The 12,094-nt window shown below is 56.3% G+C and overlaps 1 protein-coding gene across 1 annotated transcript; it reads right to left on the bottom strand.

Moving 5' to 3' along the window:
- Positions 1–10,834: 10,834 nt before the first annotated feature.
- On the bottom strand, positions 10,835–11,770 carry LOC135326313 (olfactory receptor 14C36-like). Its single transcript, XM_064504194.1, has one exon. The coding sequence runs from the start codon at positions 11,768–11,770 to the stop codon at positions 10,835–10,837; it is 936 nt and encodes a 311-aa protein (XP_064360264.1).
- Between the last annotated feature and the right edge of the window lie 324 nt (positions 11,771–12,094).

A 12,094-nucleotide genomic window follows, 5' to 3' on the forward strand; every position in this document is an offset into this window, starting at 1 on the left:
GATGTCCAGGGTCAAAAATGTGGGAGATCCAGAGTGCCAGGGCTGTACAGCCACCAAGAGAGCTAGGGTCCAATGGGGGATCCAGGGTGTCAGGGACTGTACCCAGGGGAGAAGTGCTGCCTTGAGGTCATGCTGAGAAGCCCAAGGATCAGCTGAGCCCCAGAGATGAGAAATGGCTTTCCCCAGGCTCAGCCAGGAGGAAAGCTCAGCAAAATTCGTTGGACATGAGAAAACTGGCCTCGCCCATGCCTTTGGAGCATGGCAGGGACAAGGGTCCTGGATAAAACCACCTGCATGATGTGTGCTAAGGGCACATTTGCTCTTTTCTGGTGTATCACCTCTATCTTAAGCACCGCAGACCAAGAAACCTTGCTGAGGACTTTTAAAAACAAAGCCTGCTTTGGTGCCTCAGGGAGGAAGGCTACATCGTGTCCCATACTGTCCTACATCCTACTTCTACAAAAAGAGCAACCCACACTAGTTATCAGTTCTGAGGCTCACCAAAGCATCTCAGCTTGTGGCCAGGCTTTGTGCTGTTTCATCCCACATGACTTTTCTCCTGTCTCTGAAAAATTCCAAACCCCCAAACAACCCTCCAACCCCAGGTTACTACACAGGTCTCCCCAAGGCAGAGACCTGCTGGTGTGGGCCCGCGAAAGTGACCTCTGCAGTGCCCCATTTGAGATATTTCACAGCCTTTGGCACCATCTGGAGATGTTCCAGGATTTATCAGCAATTTCTGGAAAATAACTGGGGTGAGGGGAGGTGACTGCTTTCCAGGACGTTAGAGGAAACCTCTCTGCTCTCTCTCTGGCTGTGCCATCTCCATGGCAGTGACCTACTGAGCTCCCAGGTGACACGAGCTGAGGTCACAGTGGGATGTGCTGCATCACAAGGAGGTCTCCCCGGTGCTGCCATGGCAGTGTCCTCACTTGCCTGCAAGACCCAGGCACTGCTGGGCACTGCTCATGTGCTTCCCACTGCTGTCCTTTGGAGCTGCTCCATGACAAGGAGGGACAGGAGGCAGCGGAGCCATGTTGGAGCTGCTCACTGACAGGCAGAGGAACAGGGACATGTTGGGGAGGGGTTTTGGGTGACAAGATGGGAAGAGTGTCATTCTTCCCCGTCTGGAGAGGCACACTGATGAGAAGGGGGCAAGTGAGATGGAGGGCTGCTGGACCAACACCATCAGCCCAGACCGCAGTTCCTTGTTCCCAGCACTCCTGCAGCTCTCCACCAAGGCTTTGGGAACTCCTTCCCGAGGTGTTGCCCAGAGACTGTTGACTGCAAAAACTGCTGTGGGTCCCGGGCTGTGGGGGTGGCTGGACAGGGCTGGGGGCTGCCACAAGAGCCCAGCCTGAGGGTCCTGTCTGGCTCAGGGGACAATGTGGCAGCCAGGACTCCTGGGTCCTGGGGAAGGGGCTGGCCTGAGCCCCAAGGCTCCTGTGGGGCCAACTCCAACCCCACATAACAGGGGGCAGGGCAATACATAGCCAGGTTTCCTGGGAGTGGGTCCCCCTTTGGGATCTGGCTCTGCCAGGAAAGGGGTCCTGTGTCCTAGAGGTTGCGGTGTCCTGCAGCTCCTGTGGGGCTCTCAAGAGCCTGCTGGAAATGCCCATATAGGAAACAGATCCTTCACCTTGTAATAACCCCAAGGGATCTCCTTGTTTGCGAGAACCTCTCTTCCTTCCCCCTGCATCCTTTCATGCTTCCAACTTGGCACAGCATGTTTGGGGCTCAGAGATGTTGTCCTCCAAAGGCCACAGCCACTAGCCTCCTGCAAACTGGGGTCAAAACTCTGCACCCAAAAGACAGCCTGTTTGGGGGAGCAGCTTGGGAACAGGTGGGGGTGCCATCGCCACCCCACAAGTCCCTGCTGACCCCAAGCCTGTTTCTCTGAGCTGTGGGGGGCAGTGCTGGGGGCAGACCAGCAGGACCATCTCCCCCACCCCCTCCCGGCCCCACACCTCTGCTGCCCAGCACCGGCAGGCCCAGAGCTGCTCTGGCCCTGGCTGCCCCGGGGCCCTGGGGCTCCTCAGCCCTACGGAGTGACGTGCCAGGGCCCAGCCCGGCCCCACAGAGAGCAGCCCCTGCCTGGCCACAGCCCAGCCCTGCTGGGCACAGCGCGAGGGCTGCCGAGCCCCGAGGCTGCCGTGGGCAGGGGGCTGGGGCCTGGGGGCCCAGAGGGTCCTGCCCTGCCTGGCCCTGCCCTGCCCAGGGGCAGGAGGACACTGCCCACAGGCTCTGGTGCCCAGGCTTGCTCTTGTCCTGAACAGCGCGTTTCCAGGGCTCGCAGAGAGGCTGTCCCCACGGGTCCCGCCGGGCCCCAGCTGCTGCGGCTGCTCCAGGCCTCTTGCTGGGCCACAGCCCTGCGGCCCTGGCAGCAGCCGGGAGGGTGTTTGCAGAGCAGCTCTGTGCTGGGAGCTGCTGGGCTCCTGCAGGGCCTTGGCAGCTGCTGGGCGGCCAGTGCTGCCCTGGCCGGTGCCATGAGCCCTGCTCCCAGGCCGGGCTGCAGAGCTGCTGAATCCCGGCTCTGCTGGTTCCACCCGCTGAGATGCCCTGGCCGCAGTCCTTCCCCATGTCTCAGAGTGTCAGGGCCCCAAGCAGGAGAGTGCTTGTTGTCCTGGGGGTGTGGAGGATCTGCTGGGTGTGTTCAGCACTGGGGCAGGAACCAGACTTGTGAGCTGCGGGAAGGCTTCTGCCTCTGCCTGGGCCATGAGGCCCTGCTGTCTCCAGCTCCATGGTTGCTGCTCCCATGCAATCCTCCTGTTAGGAGATGTTGCCCAGAATTACTTGCAGGCCTTTATCCAATTGCTAAGTTTCATGGGCCAAATGTGGGTGCTACTTAGGCAGGAGCTGATGTTCTTCTGGGGCAGTAACTGGTCCATAGTGGGTGTTTTGCTGCCTGATGAATGTTTCGAGGCCCCGGGGTGAGTCTGGGTGGCCGCTGAGGAGCTGGCTGAGCCTTGGGGGAGGCAGGGGCAGCTGCAGGTGGCAATAGCCGCGTGGCCGGTCTGTGGGCAGGGAGGTCACAGCTGTCTGCGAGAGCTGGGCCAGGAGATCCCCAGTGTCAAATCAGCTCTTGGTCAGTAGCTGACAGGCCAGCAGGAGACCCGTGGCTCAGCTGTTGATGATGAGGTCACTTCTGCTGGAGTAGCTGATAGGCCAGCAGCAGGAGCAAGGCTTGGATGTTGATCATGAGGTCATTTCTGACTAATGAACTGATTGGACAGCAGCAGGGCTGTGGCGGGAAAGGTGCTTGTGAGGTCATCTCCAGCTGAGCAGTTGATAGCACAGCAGCAGGTCGATGGCTGGGATCTGTGCTTTGGAGATCACTTCTGCCTGAGCAGCTGATAAGCAGGATTTGGCTCATGGCTGGGGAAGTTATCGTGAGGTAGCTGCTGTCTCAGAGGCTCATAGGCCAATGACAGGCACATAGCTGTGAAGGGGACTGTGAGGTCATCTCCTTCTGAGGCCCTGATAGGCCAGCAGCAGGCCCCTGCCTGCGAAGGTCCTTGTGAGGTCACTGCAGACAGAGCAGCTGGCAGGCCAGCAGCTGGCCCCTGGCTGGGAACTGACTCTGAGGTCCCTCCTGTCCCAGCAGCCTCCAGGGCTGCAGCAGGTGCCTGGCTGTAAAGGTGCCTGTGAGGTGCCTTCTGGGTGAGATGCTGATAGGCCAGCAGCAGGCTGTGAAGTGGGGGATGTGCTGGTGAGGTCAGCTGTGTCTCAGTATGTGATAGGCCACTAGCAGGCCCCTTGCTGGGAATGGACTTTGAGGTCATTTCCTCCAGAGCAGCAGGGAGGCCAGCAGCAGGCCCGTGGCAGGGACAGTGTTTGTGAGCTCACGTCTGTCTCAGTGCCTGCTAGGCTGTGTGGAGGCACATTGCTGGGAGGGTTGCTGTGAGGTCACTTGTCTGTGCAAGGCCAGCACTTGGCTAATGGCTTGGGTATTTGCTTGTGAAGTCACTTGTGCCTGAGTCCCTGATAGGCCAGCAGCAGGCAGATGGGTGTGGAAGTAGACTGTGAGGTCTCCTTGGCAGGATAAATGGTAAAGCAGCAGCAGGTTGGTGGCTGGGGAAGGTATTTTGAGGAAACTTGTGTCTCTGAAGCCACAGGCCAGCAGCAGGCACCTGGTGGGGGCATGCACTTGTGAGGTCACTTCTACCTGAGCAACTGCCAGGCCAGCAGCTGTTGGTGGTGAGGTGACTTCTGGGTGTGGTGAGTGTGCCCAGAGGAGGGATTGGCACCTGCAGATCTCTACACCAATACAGAAATGCAAGTATGTTCAAAGCTGACAGGCCAGCACTTGACTCCTGTGTGGGGTCAGTGGTTGTGAGGTCACGTCTGCCTGAGTACCTGATAGGCCACCAACAGGCACAGGGCTAGGATGTAGGTTTTGGGGTCACTCCTGTCTCTGCAGCTGATTGGCCAGCAGCAGGCACATGACTTGGATGTTGATTGTGAGGTGCCTTCTGCCCAGTGACCTGACTGGATAGCAGCAGGCACGTAGCTGGGTCGCGTCCATCAGGAAGCTGAAAGGCCGGCAGCTGATGCGTGGGCTTGGATGTTGTTTCTGAGGTTCTTTGTACCTGATCAGCTGATGGGCCACTGAGAGGCTGATGGGTGGCAAAGTTATGATGAGGTGAATTATGTCTTGGAGGTTCCTAAGCTACTAGGAGGACCCTGGCTGTGAAGATGACAGTGATGTCACTTCTGTCTCTGAAGATGATGGTCGAGCAGCAGGCAGCAGGGTGTGGAAGTGCCTGTGAGGTCACCTCTGTCTGTGCAGCTGAGAGGCCAGCAGCAAGTGTACAGCTTGGATGTTCATTGTGCAGTCACTTAAGGTGTAGCAGCTGATAGGCCAGTACCAAGTACATGGCAGTGAAGGTGACTGCGATGCCACTGCAGCATCAGCTCTTGGTAGGTCAGCAGGAGGCACATGGCTTGGATGTTGACTGTGAAGTCACCTCTGCTGTAGTACCTGACTGGACAGCAGCAGGCAAATAGCTGGGTCATGTCCATCAGAGAAGCAGAAGGGCCTACAGCAGGCACCTGGGCTGGACAGATGGTTGTGAGGTAACGGCTTTCTGAGCAGCAATAGGTCAGCCTTTGGCTCAGGCCAAAGATAATTGTTTGTGAGGTCACTTGTGCTGGAGAATGTGATAGGCAAGCAGCAGGCTCACAGCAGGAGGATGTGCTTCTGAGGTCACTTGTGCCTGAGGCTCTGATTAGACAGCAGGCACAGAGCCCTCGCCCTGCTGGCAACACTCTTCCCAGTGCAGCCCAGGAAGCCATTGGCTTGCTTTGCCATGAGGACATGTTGCTGCCTCATGCTGCTTCATGTTGTCTACCAGCACCCCCAGGTCCTTCTCTCCAAAGCTGCTTTCCAGATGGTCAGCACCCAGTGTGCATAGGGTTACTCTTTTGCGTGTGCAAGATGTTGCATTTCCCTTTGTGGAGCTTCATGAGGTTCCTCTGTGCCCATTTCTCCAGCCTGCCGAGGTCCCTCTGAGTGGCAGCACAAACGTTTCTTGTATCATGGCTGTATTTTAGGAGAAGATTGTGTCTCAGAAGCTTGTAGGCCCTTAGGAGGCACATGACCATGCAGGTGACTGTGAGGTGACTTCTGTGTCTGCAGGTGATGGGCCAGGAGCAAGCACAGGAGTTGGAAACCGTCTGTGAGGTCACTTCTGCCTGAGTGCCTGATAGGCCAGCAGCAGGCACATGGGTTGCATTGTGATTGTGAGGTCACTTCTGCCTGAGTACCTGACTGGAGAGCAGCTGGCACATAGCTGGGTCATGTCCCTCTGAGAAGCTGACCTGCCAGCAGCAGGCAATTAGGGTTGGAAGATGATGGTGAGAGTACTGATTTCTGAGGGGCTGATAGGCTCCAAAGCTCAAAGGCCCATCTGAGGCACATGGCCACAAAGGTGACGGTGAGGTCACTTCTGTCTCTGCAAGGGATGGGCAAGGAGCAGCAGTCTGTGAGGTGACTTGTGTCTCATTACCTGGGGTGTGATTTTTCTACCTGTGTGGTTTGCACCTCAAAGTAGGTGGTTCCATCTTCTCCAGTCTTTCTTTCCTGAAGCTCAGACATGGACGTTTTGCAATCAGGGGAGCTGAATCCCACCCATGACTGTTAAACCCATGCCCTGTGTTCATCCAGAGGAGAGCAGGGAGGGTTTTCTCCTGTTGGCTTGCTCCCATGCCACAGGGGCTCTTCAGCTGGGATTTGTCTCCCCTTGTTTTGGACAACCGCCATTGGCAGGTCCGTCCACTCTTGCTCGTACAGGCTTCTCTTACAGCTGACAGAGGGTCTCAACCCTTATCTGGAGTAATTCATCCTTGCAGCACCATGAACTCACCTGGCTCCTTCATCCTCTCGGCCTCTGGGAGCCTGATCAGCCCAGGCAAAGCCTGGCTATTAGGTCACTCCTGGAGTCTTCTTTAGAGGTGAACCCCCTCTGAGGTGAGATCCCAAGTGTGGATCTGAAGCTAATTTGGACAAAGGTGCCCTCTTGGCATTGAGGTGTGGAAAAAAACAAGTGAGGGTCAGTTCCTTCCTGAGTCCTCCAGGGCTGTCCCAGGAGGCCTTGCACAGTTAAACTCACCCACCCATCATCAAACCGTACCTTAGAGCACGCAGTGTGACTCCTTCTTGGTATCACACTATATAAAACCCCTGTGGCTGGTAGGAATCATCATGCAAAACTCTGGGCACACTGAGCTGCCACTGAGCTGAACCTTCCAGATCCTGCCTGTGCTGTCCCTGGGCTGCAGGGGCGGCACCCTGGGCTCGGAGGAGATCTAGGCGAGGAGCTGTGCGCTGCTCGGTGGCAGGTCCGCTGCAGAGGGGCGAGTCCTGAGCAGGGTGGCCGTGAGCCGTGCCTGCCTGCCTGCCGGCCGCGGGCTGGTGGGGTGGCTGCAGCAGAGGTGCCCTCACAGTCAACACCCAGATGGGTCCCTGTCACCTGTGTCACCCCCTCCCCTCCCCAGGGCTGTCACTGCTGCTGGGTGGACTCTCAGAGGTGCTGGGTGACATCACAAAGCCTGATGGCCAGCACATCTGCTGAGGGCCAATCAGGCAGCTGCAGTGGAGGTGACCTCAAAATCAACACTGCAGTCATGTCCCTTTTGCCTGCCTCTCCCCATCCTCTGCAGATGCAGAAGAAAGGACAGAGAGGCAGAAGAAGAGATAGGCAGTACGTCTATTTGAATGCAGTTGTTCCTCAGAACAAAGTTTCTCCATGCGCAGTGCTGGTAGGAACTGTATCAGGAATGAATAACTCTATATAAATATAAAATAAATAATACAGAAAGAAATAAGAAATCCATTCCAATTGATAAAAAAAAACCCTTGAATTGTGGAGATGAGGATTTTTTTCAGCTCTTGCATAGAGTTATTTTTCGAATAGTTTTCACCCTATGACTAAAAGTTGGCATTCTGGCCTTTATTCATTTGCCCACATGCAGAAGCAATTGCTACCTGCGGTGCCCTAGGGTGGCTGTGCTCCCATGTGGAGCTGGGAAATGTGACCCAGGACCTACGAGAACCTTTCTGGAGCATTAGCTGGTCACCCAGAGAAGCATCTCCAGACCTCTCAGTGAGACAACTTATTTCTCTCCCTTGACTAGAAAGGGAAGTCCAGACACTTGCGTTAGACATAGACATGTGCACTAAAATGGCCTGGCATTGGGTGAGATCAGCCTCATCCCTGTTGTCACCTCAAATGGAGTAGCACTTCATTTACCGTGCAGGGAAGGAAACAGGAGTGTGGCTAGATGGTTAGGGACTCCTTTCAGACATCACTCTCAGGGCTCTTCCTGGGGGCAGTGTAAGGGTGGGGGTGTGCAACGCTGAGCACAGGACAATGACATGGCACCTCCTGGGCTCCCTGTGGACAAGGAGGCCACAGTGCTTTAAAGAAACAGCATCTTGTCAGAGGCCTCGGTGGCAGAGACAACAGCCATAGCCAAGAGGGCAAAGACCTTTGGAGGCTCTGAGCCTTGGCAGTGCCCTTGGTTGTCTCCACCACAGGCTGTCTTACACTGTCCCAGGCCTGTGCCTCTTTCCCCACAGTCTGTAGACACCTAACCTGCTTCCCTACCTTGCTCTCACCCCAGGATCTCCCTACCTTTACTGGTGTCTCTCTGTCCTCACTTACTTTTCCTTGAAATACAAAGCAAGGGGCTGATCACAGACTGCCTGTGCATGACCTGTGGCACCACAGCACTACCCTTCAAGTGACATTTCCTTTTCCTAATGTCACAGCTGAACCCCACAAGCTGCAGCTTGTGGCTCTTTCCCCTTCTCATGCTGTTTCCCACTACCAAGAAAAGCTCCATCATCTCTGAAACCACCCTTCAAGCAGTCACAGGCTCCTACGCTACTGCCCTCAGCCTCCCCTTCATCAGGCTGAACAAGCCCCGGTCCTTCAGCCTCTCCATAAAGGCCTTGTCCTTTAGACTCCAACCTTATCTTGGCAGACCTCCTCTGGACCCTCTCCAGTTCCTCCCCATTCCTCCAGCACAGGGCATCCCACACTGGGACACCCTGTTCTAGATGTGGCCTCACCAGTGCTGAGACGAGGGGGATAATAATTCACCTTGTCTGGGTGGCCGCTCACTTCCTAATGCCGCCCTGTATGCAGCTGGCTGCTTTATGGTGAGCACGCAGCACTGGCTCATGTGACATCCCTTGCACTGTCCAGGTCCTTCTGCTCAGGGTCACTCCTCTACCGGTCAAGTCCCAGCCTGTCCTGATGCACAGGCTGTTCTGCCCCCTCTTACACAGCACCTGCCATTTCTCCTTGTACAATGTCATGAAGTTTCTGTCAGCCAAATCCCCAAGTCTTTCAAGACTCCTTGGCTTTGCACCAATGTTCTCCACCCTTTGAGCCAGGCGGCCTCCAGCTCATTCCCCACACCCTCCAGTGCTTACTCCTCCATCCCACCTCTCCCCAGTTTGGTTACAAAGATGTTATGGAAGAGCATGTCAAAGGCCTTCCTACATTCAAGGAGTGCATGCACTGCACTCCCCTTGTCCACACAGCCAGTCGTCCCATCACAGAAGGCAGCCAGACTGGTCAGGCACAATTTGCCCTCAATGACGTCATGCTGGCTGTTCCTGACCCCTTCATGTGGCTGGAACTAGCTCCAGGAAGATTTGCTTCCCAGGGCCTGAGGTGACGCTGACCAGCCCATCACTCCCCAGATCCTCTTTCCCGTCCTTCTTGAAGATGGATGTGATGTTTGGCAGGCAGGAGGGGAGGGCCAGGGGCCGGGCAGCGGCTGTGGGGCTGTGCCAGCTCCTGCTGCATCACTGGTCCCTGCAGTGTGGAGAAGAGGGACAGAGGACGAGGCAACACAGGGGTGGTGGCAGGTTGGCAGGGGCAGGTTGGCAGGGGCAGGGGCCAGTGGGGGCTGCAGCGAGGGGTTGTGCCCGTGCCACCCTCCCAGCAGGACGGGGACATACAAGGAGCGTGCTCTGCCTGTTGTGGTGCTCAGGGCAGCTCCCCAAGCAGCACAGCTTTGCCTGAGGGACCTCTTGGTCCTTGGCCTCGGCTCCAGCACAGCTGGAGCAAGAACAAGAGCTCGTGGGCTAGGCCAACATCCCCCTGGCACAGTCCCTGCGACAGCCATCAGTGCCCCATCTCCCCACAGCCCTCCTGCTTTGGCAGCCTCCACAGTTTCTGCACCTTGCCCAGCCCTGGCCATGCCCCACACAGGGGTCAGCACACAGCCGTCCCCAGGGCCTGCTGGGGTCTGGGCCAGGAGAGAGGCTGCCTAGGCCTGGCTTTTCCCCTCCATACAGGCACTGAGCCCAGCAGGAACGAGCTGGCCGCACAGCAAGACTCGCCCATAAACCTGGGCTGTACAGCCAGGGCTGCAAATGGCCTCCACTCTCCTGTGCCCAGCATGTCTTGCTTCCCCTCCACGAGACCTGGCTCTGCCCCACAAACCCACCGGTGTGTGTCCTCACCCCAGGGAGGGCATCAGTGCTGGCCTGCCTGGCCACTCCTGGAGCCTCCCCTGTGCTCCCCGCAGGGCCCCGAGCTGGCGGTGCTGCTCTGCAGAGCGAGCGGGTTGTGGTGCCCCAGGGCCATGGGGTGACTCTGCACTGGCCGTGGTGGTTGGGGCGAGAAGCAGACCCACCTGGACGGGCATCATTGCACCTGACAACCCCCTACCAAGGGGTCTGTGGCTGTGGATGATGCTCTGAGCAATCACAGGGCATTTCAAATGGCTCAGGCTGTGTGCAGGTGTGTCCCGAGATCCAGCCCAGGGTTTTCCATTGAAGGTGACATGAACCACTCTCCAGGTTCCCTTCCCTCTGCCTGCAGGGTCCCCACTGTGGGCATCTGTCACCAGCCCTGTCATACGGCAGACAGTCCCAGGCAGACACTGCTTGACCACTCAGCACCTCCAGGAGCACTGGGCACCCACAAGTGAGAGCTGAATGCAGCCCTCATTCCCTAACACAGCACCCCATGAGCTCATCGCCTTGAGCCCATGGAGAGCCCTGGAAAAGCAACAGGCCCTTTCATGGTGAAAGCCCGTGAGTGAATTATTGGCTGCAGCTTTGGAAGAAGAAACCAGCTTTCAAGCACTGCACTGAGGAAATACCCTTTTATTAGAAACAGGCCAGCTCTGACACAGTGACAGACACATTCACAGAAGGCCTCTCAGGCAGACAGACAGACAGGGCTTGTGCCTCTGGAGAAGTGGGATGGATTCAAACACTCCTGTACAAACTTGGTTATCACAGGGAGTGCCCAAAGCACAAGAATTGTCTGAGATGAATTCAAGTCACTTACAAAGAGGGATTGGCAGCTTATAGCTGCTGAACTGGTATCAGTTGAAACAGTTTTTTCAGTGCCTCCTTGAGCTCCTTGTTCCTCATGCTGTAGAGGAGGGGGTTCACTGCTGGAGGCACCACCGAATACAGAACAGCCACCACCAGATCCAGAGCTGGGGAGGAGAGGGAGGGGGGCTTCAGGTAGGCAAACATGACAGTGCTGACAAACAGGGAGACCACGGCCAGGTGCGGGAGGCACATGGAAAAGGCTTTGTGCCGGCCTTGCTCAGAGGGGATCCTCAGCACAGCAGTGAAGATCTGCACGTAGGACAGCACAATGAAAATGAAACACCCAAAGACTAAAGAAAGACTAACCACGTTAAGCCCGACTTCTCTGAGGTAGGCATCTGAGCAGGAGAGCTTGAGGATCTTGGGGATTTCACAGAAGAACTGGTCCACTGTGTTGCCTTGGCAGAGTGGTATTGAAAATGTGTTCCCAGTGTGTAGGAGACCATAGAGAAAACCAGTGACCCAGGCAGCTGCTGCCATTTTGAAACAAGATCTGCGGTCCAGGAGGGTGCCGTAGTGCAGGGGTCTGCAGATGGCAACAAAGCGGTCATAGGCCATGACAGTGAGAAGGAAATATTCTGCTGAAATAAAGAAGAGAAACCAAAATATCTGGGCAGCACATGCTGAGTAGGAAATGGCCCTGGTGTCCCACAGGGAATTGGCCATGGATTTGGGGACAGTGGTGGAAATGGTGCCACGGTCAAGGATGGAGAGATTGAGGAGGAAGAAGTACATGGGGGTGTGGAGGTGGTGGTCGCAGGCTACGGCTGTGATGATGAGGCCGTTGCCCAGGAGGGCAGCCAGGTAGATGCCCAGGAAGAGTGAGAAGTGCAAGAGCTGCAGCTCCCGTGTGTCTGCAAATGCCAGGAGGAGGAACTCGTTGAAGGAGCTGCTGTTGGACATTTGCTTCCCCTGGGCTTTGGAGGACTGTCCAGGGAGGAAAAGATATTGACAAGTTATTTATAGTTATTATATTGGCTTTGAACCAAACCCACAGCATTTCTCAGAGCAACTCCCCACATGTCCTTTCTCCTTGCCTTTCTCCAGGAGGACCTTCCTTCACCTCCTCTACTTGTGCTCTAGTCTGTGCTTTTGGAGTCTGCCATGGGGAACAGGGTCCTCTAACCCATGGGCTCCAGAGGAGTCAGCCCTGCTTGTTACACACACACTCAGAATCAAAACAGGATGGTCAGTCATTGTGCAGTGACAACGTGTCCTTGCAGTGCT

Source organism: Dromaius novaehollandiae, unplaced genomic scaffold (genome assembly GCF_036370855.1).
Source record: "Dromaius novaehollandiae isolate bDroNov1 unplaced genomic scaffold, bDroNov1.hap1 HAP1_SCAFFOLD_27, whole genome shotgun sequence".
Taxonomy (NCBI): Eukaryota; Metazoa; Chordata; class Aves; order Casuariiformes; family Dromaiidae; genus Dromaius; species Dromaius novaehollandiae.

What these genes read in the sequence shown, in the direction of transcription:
- LOC135326313 (XM_064504194.1), bottom strand. Translation starts at nt 11,770, where the DNA reads ATGTCCAACAGCAGCTCCTTCAACGAGTTCCTCCTCCTGGCATTTGCA.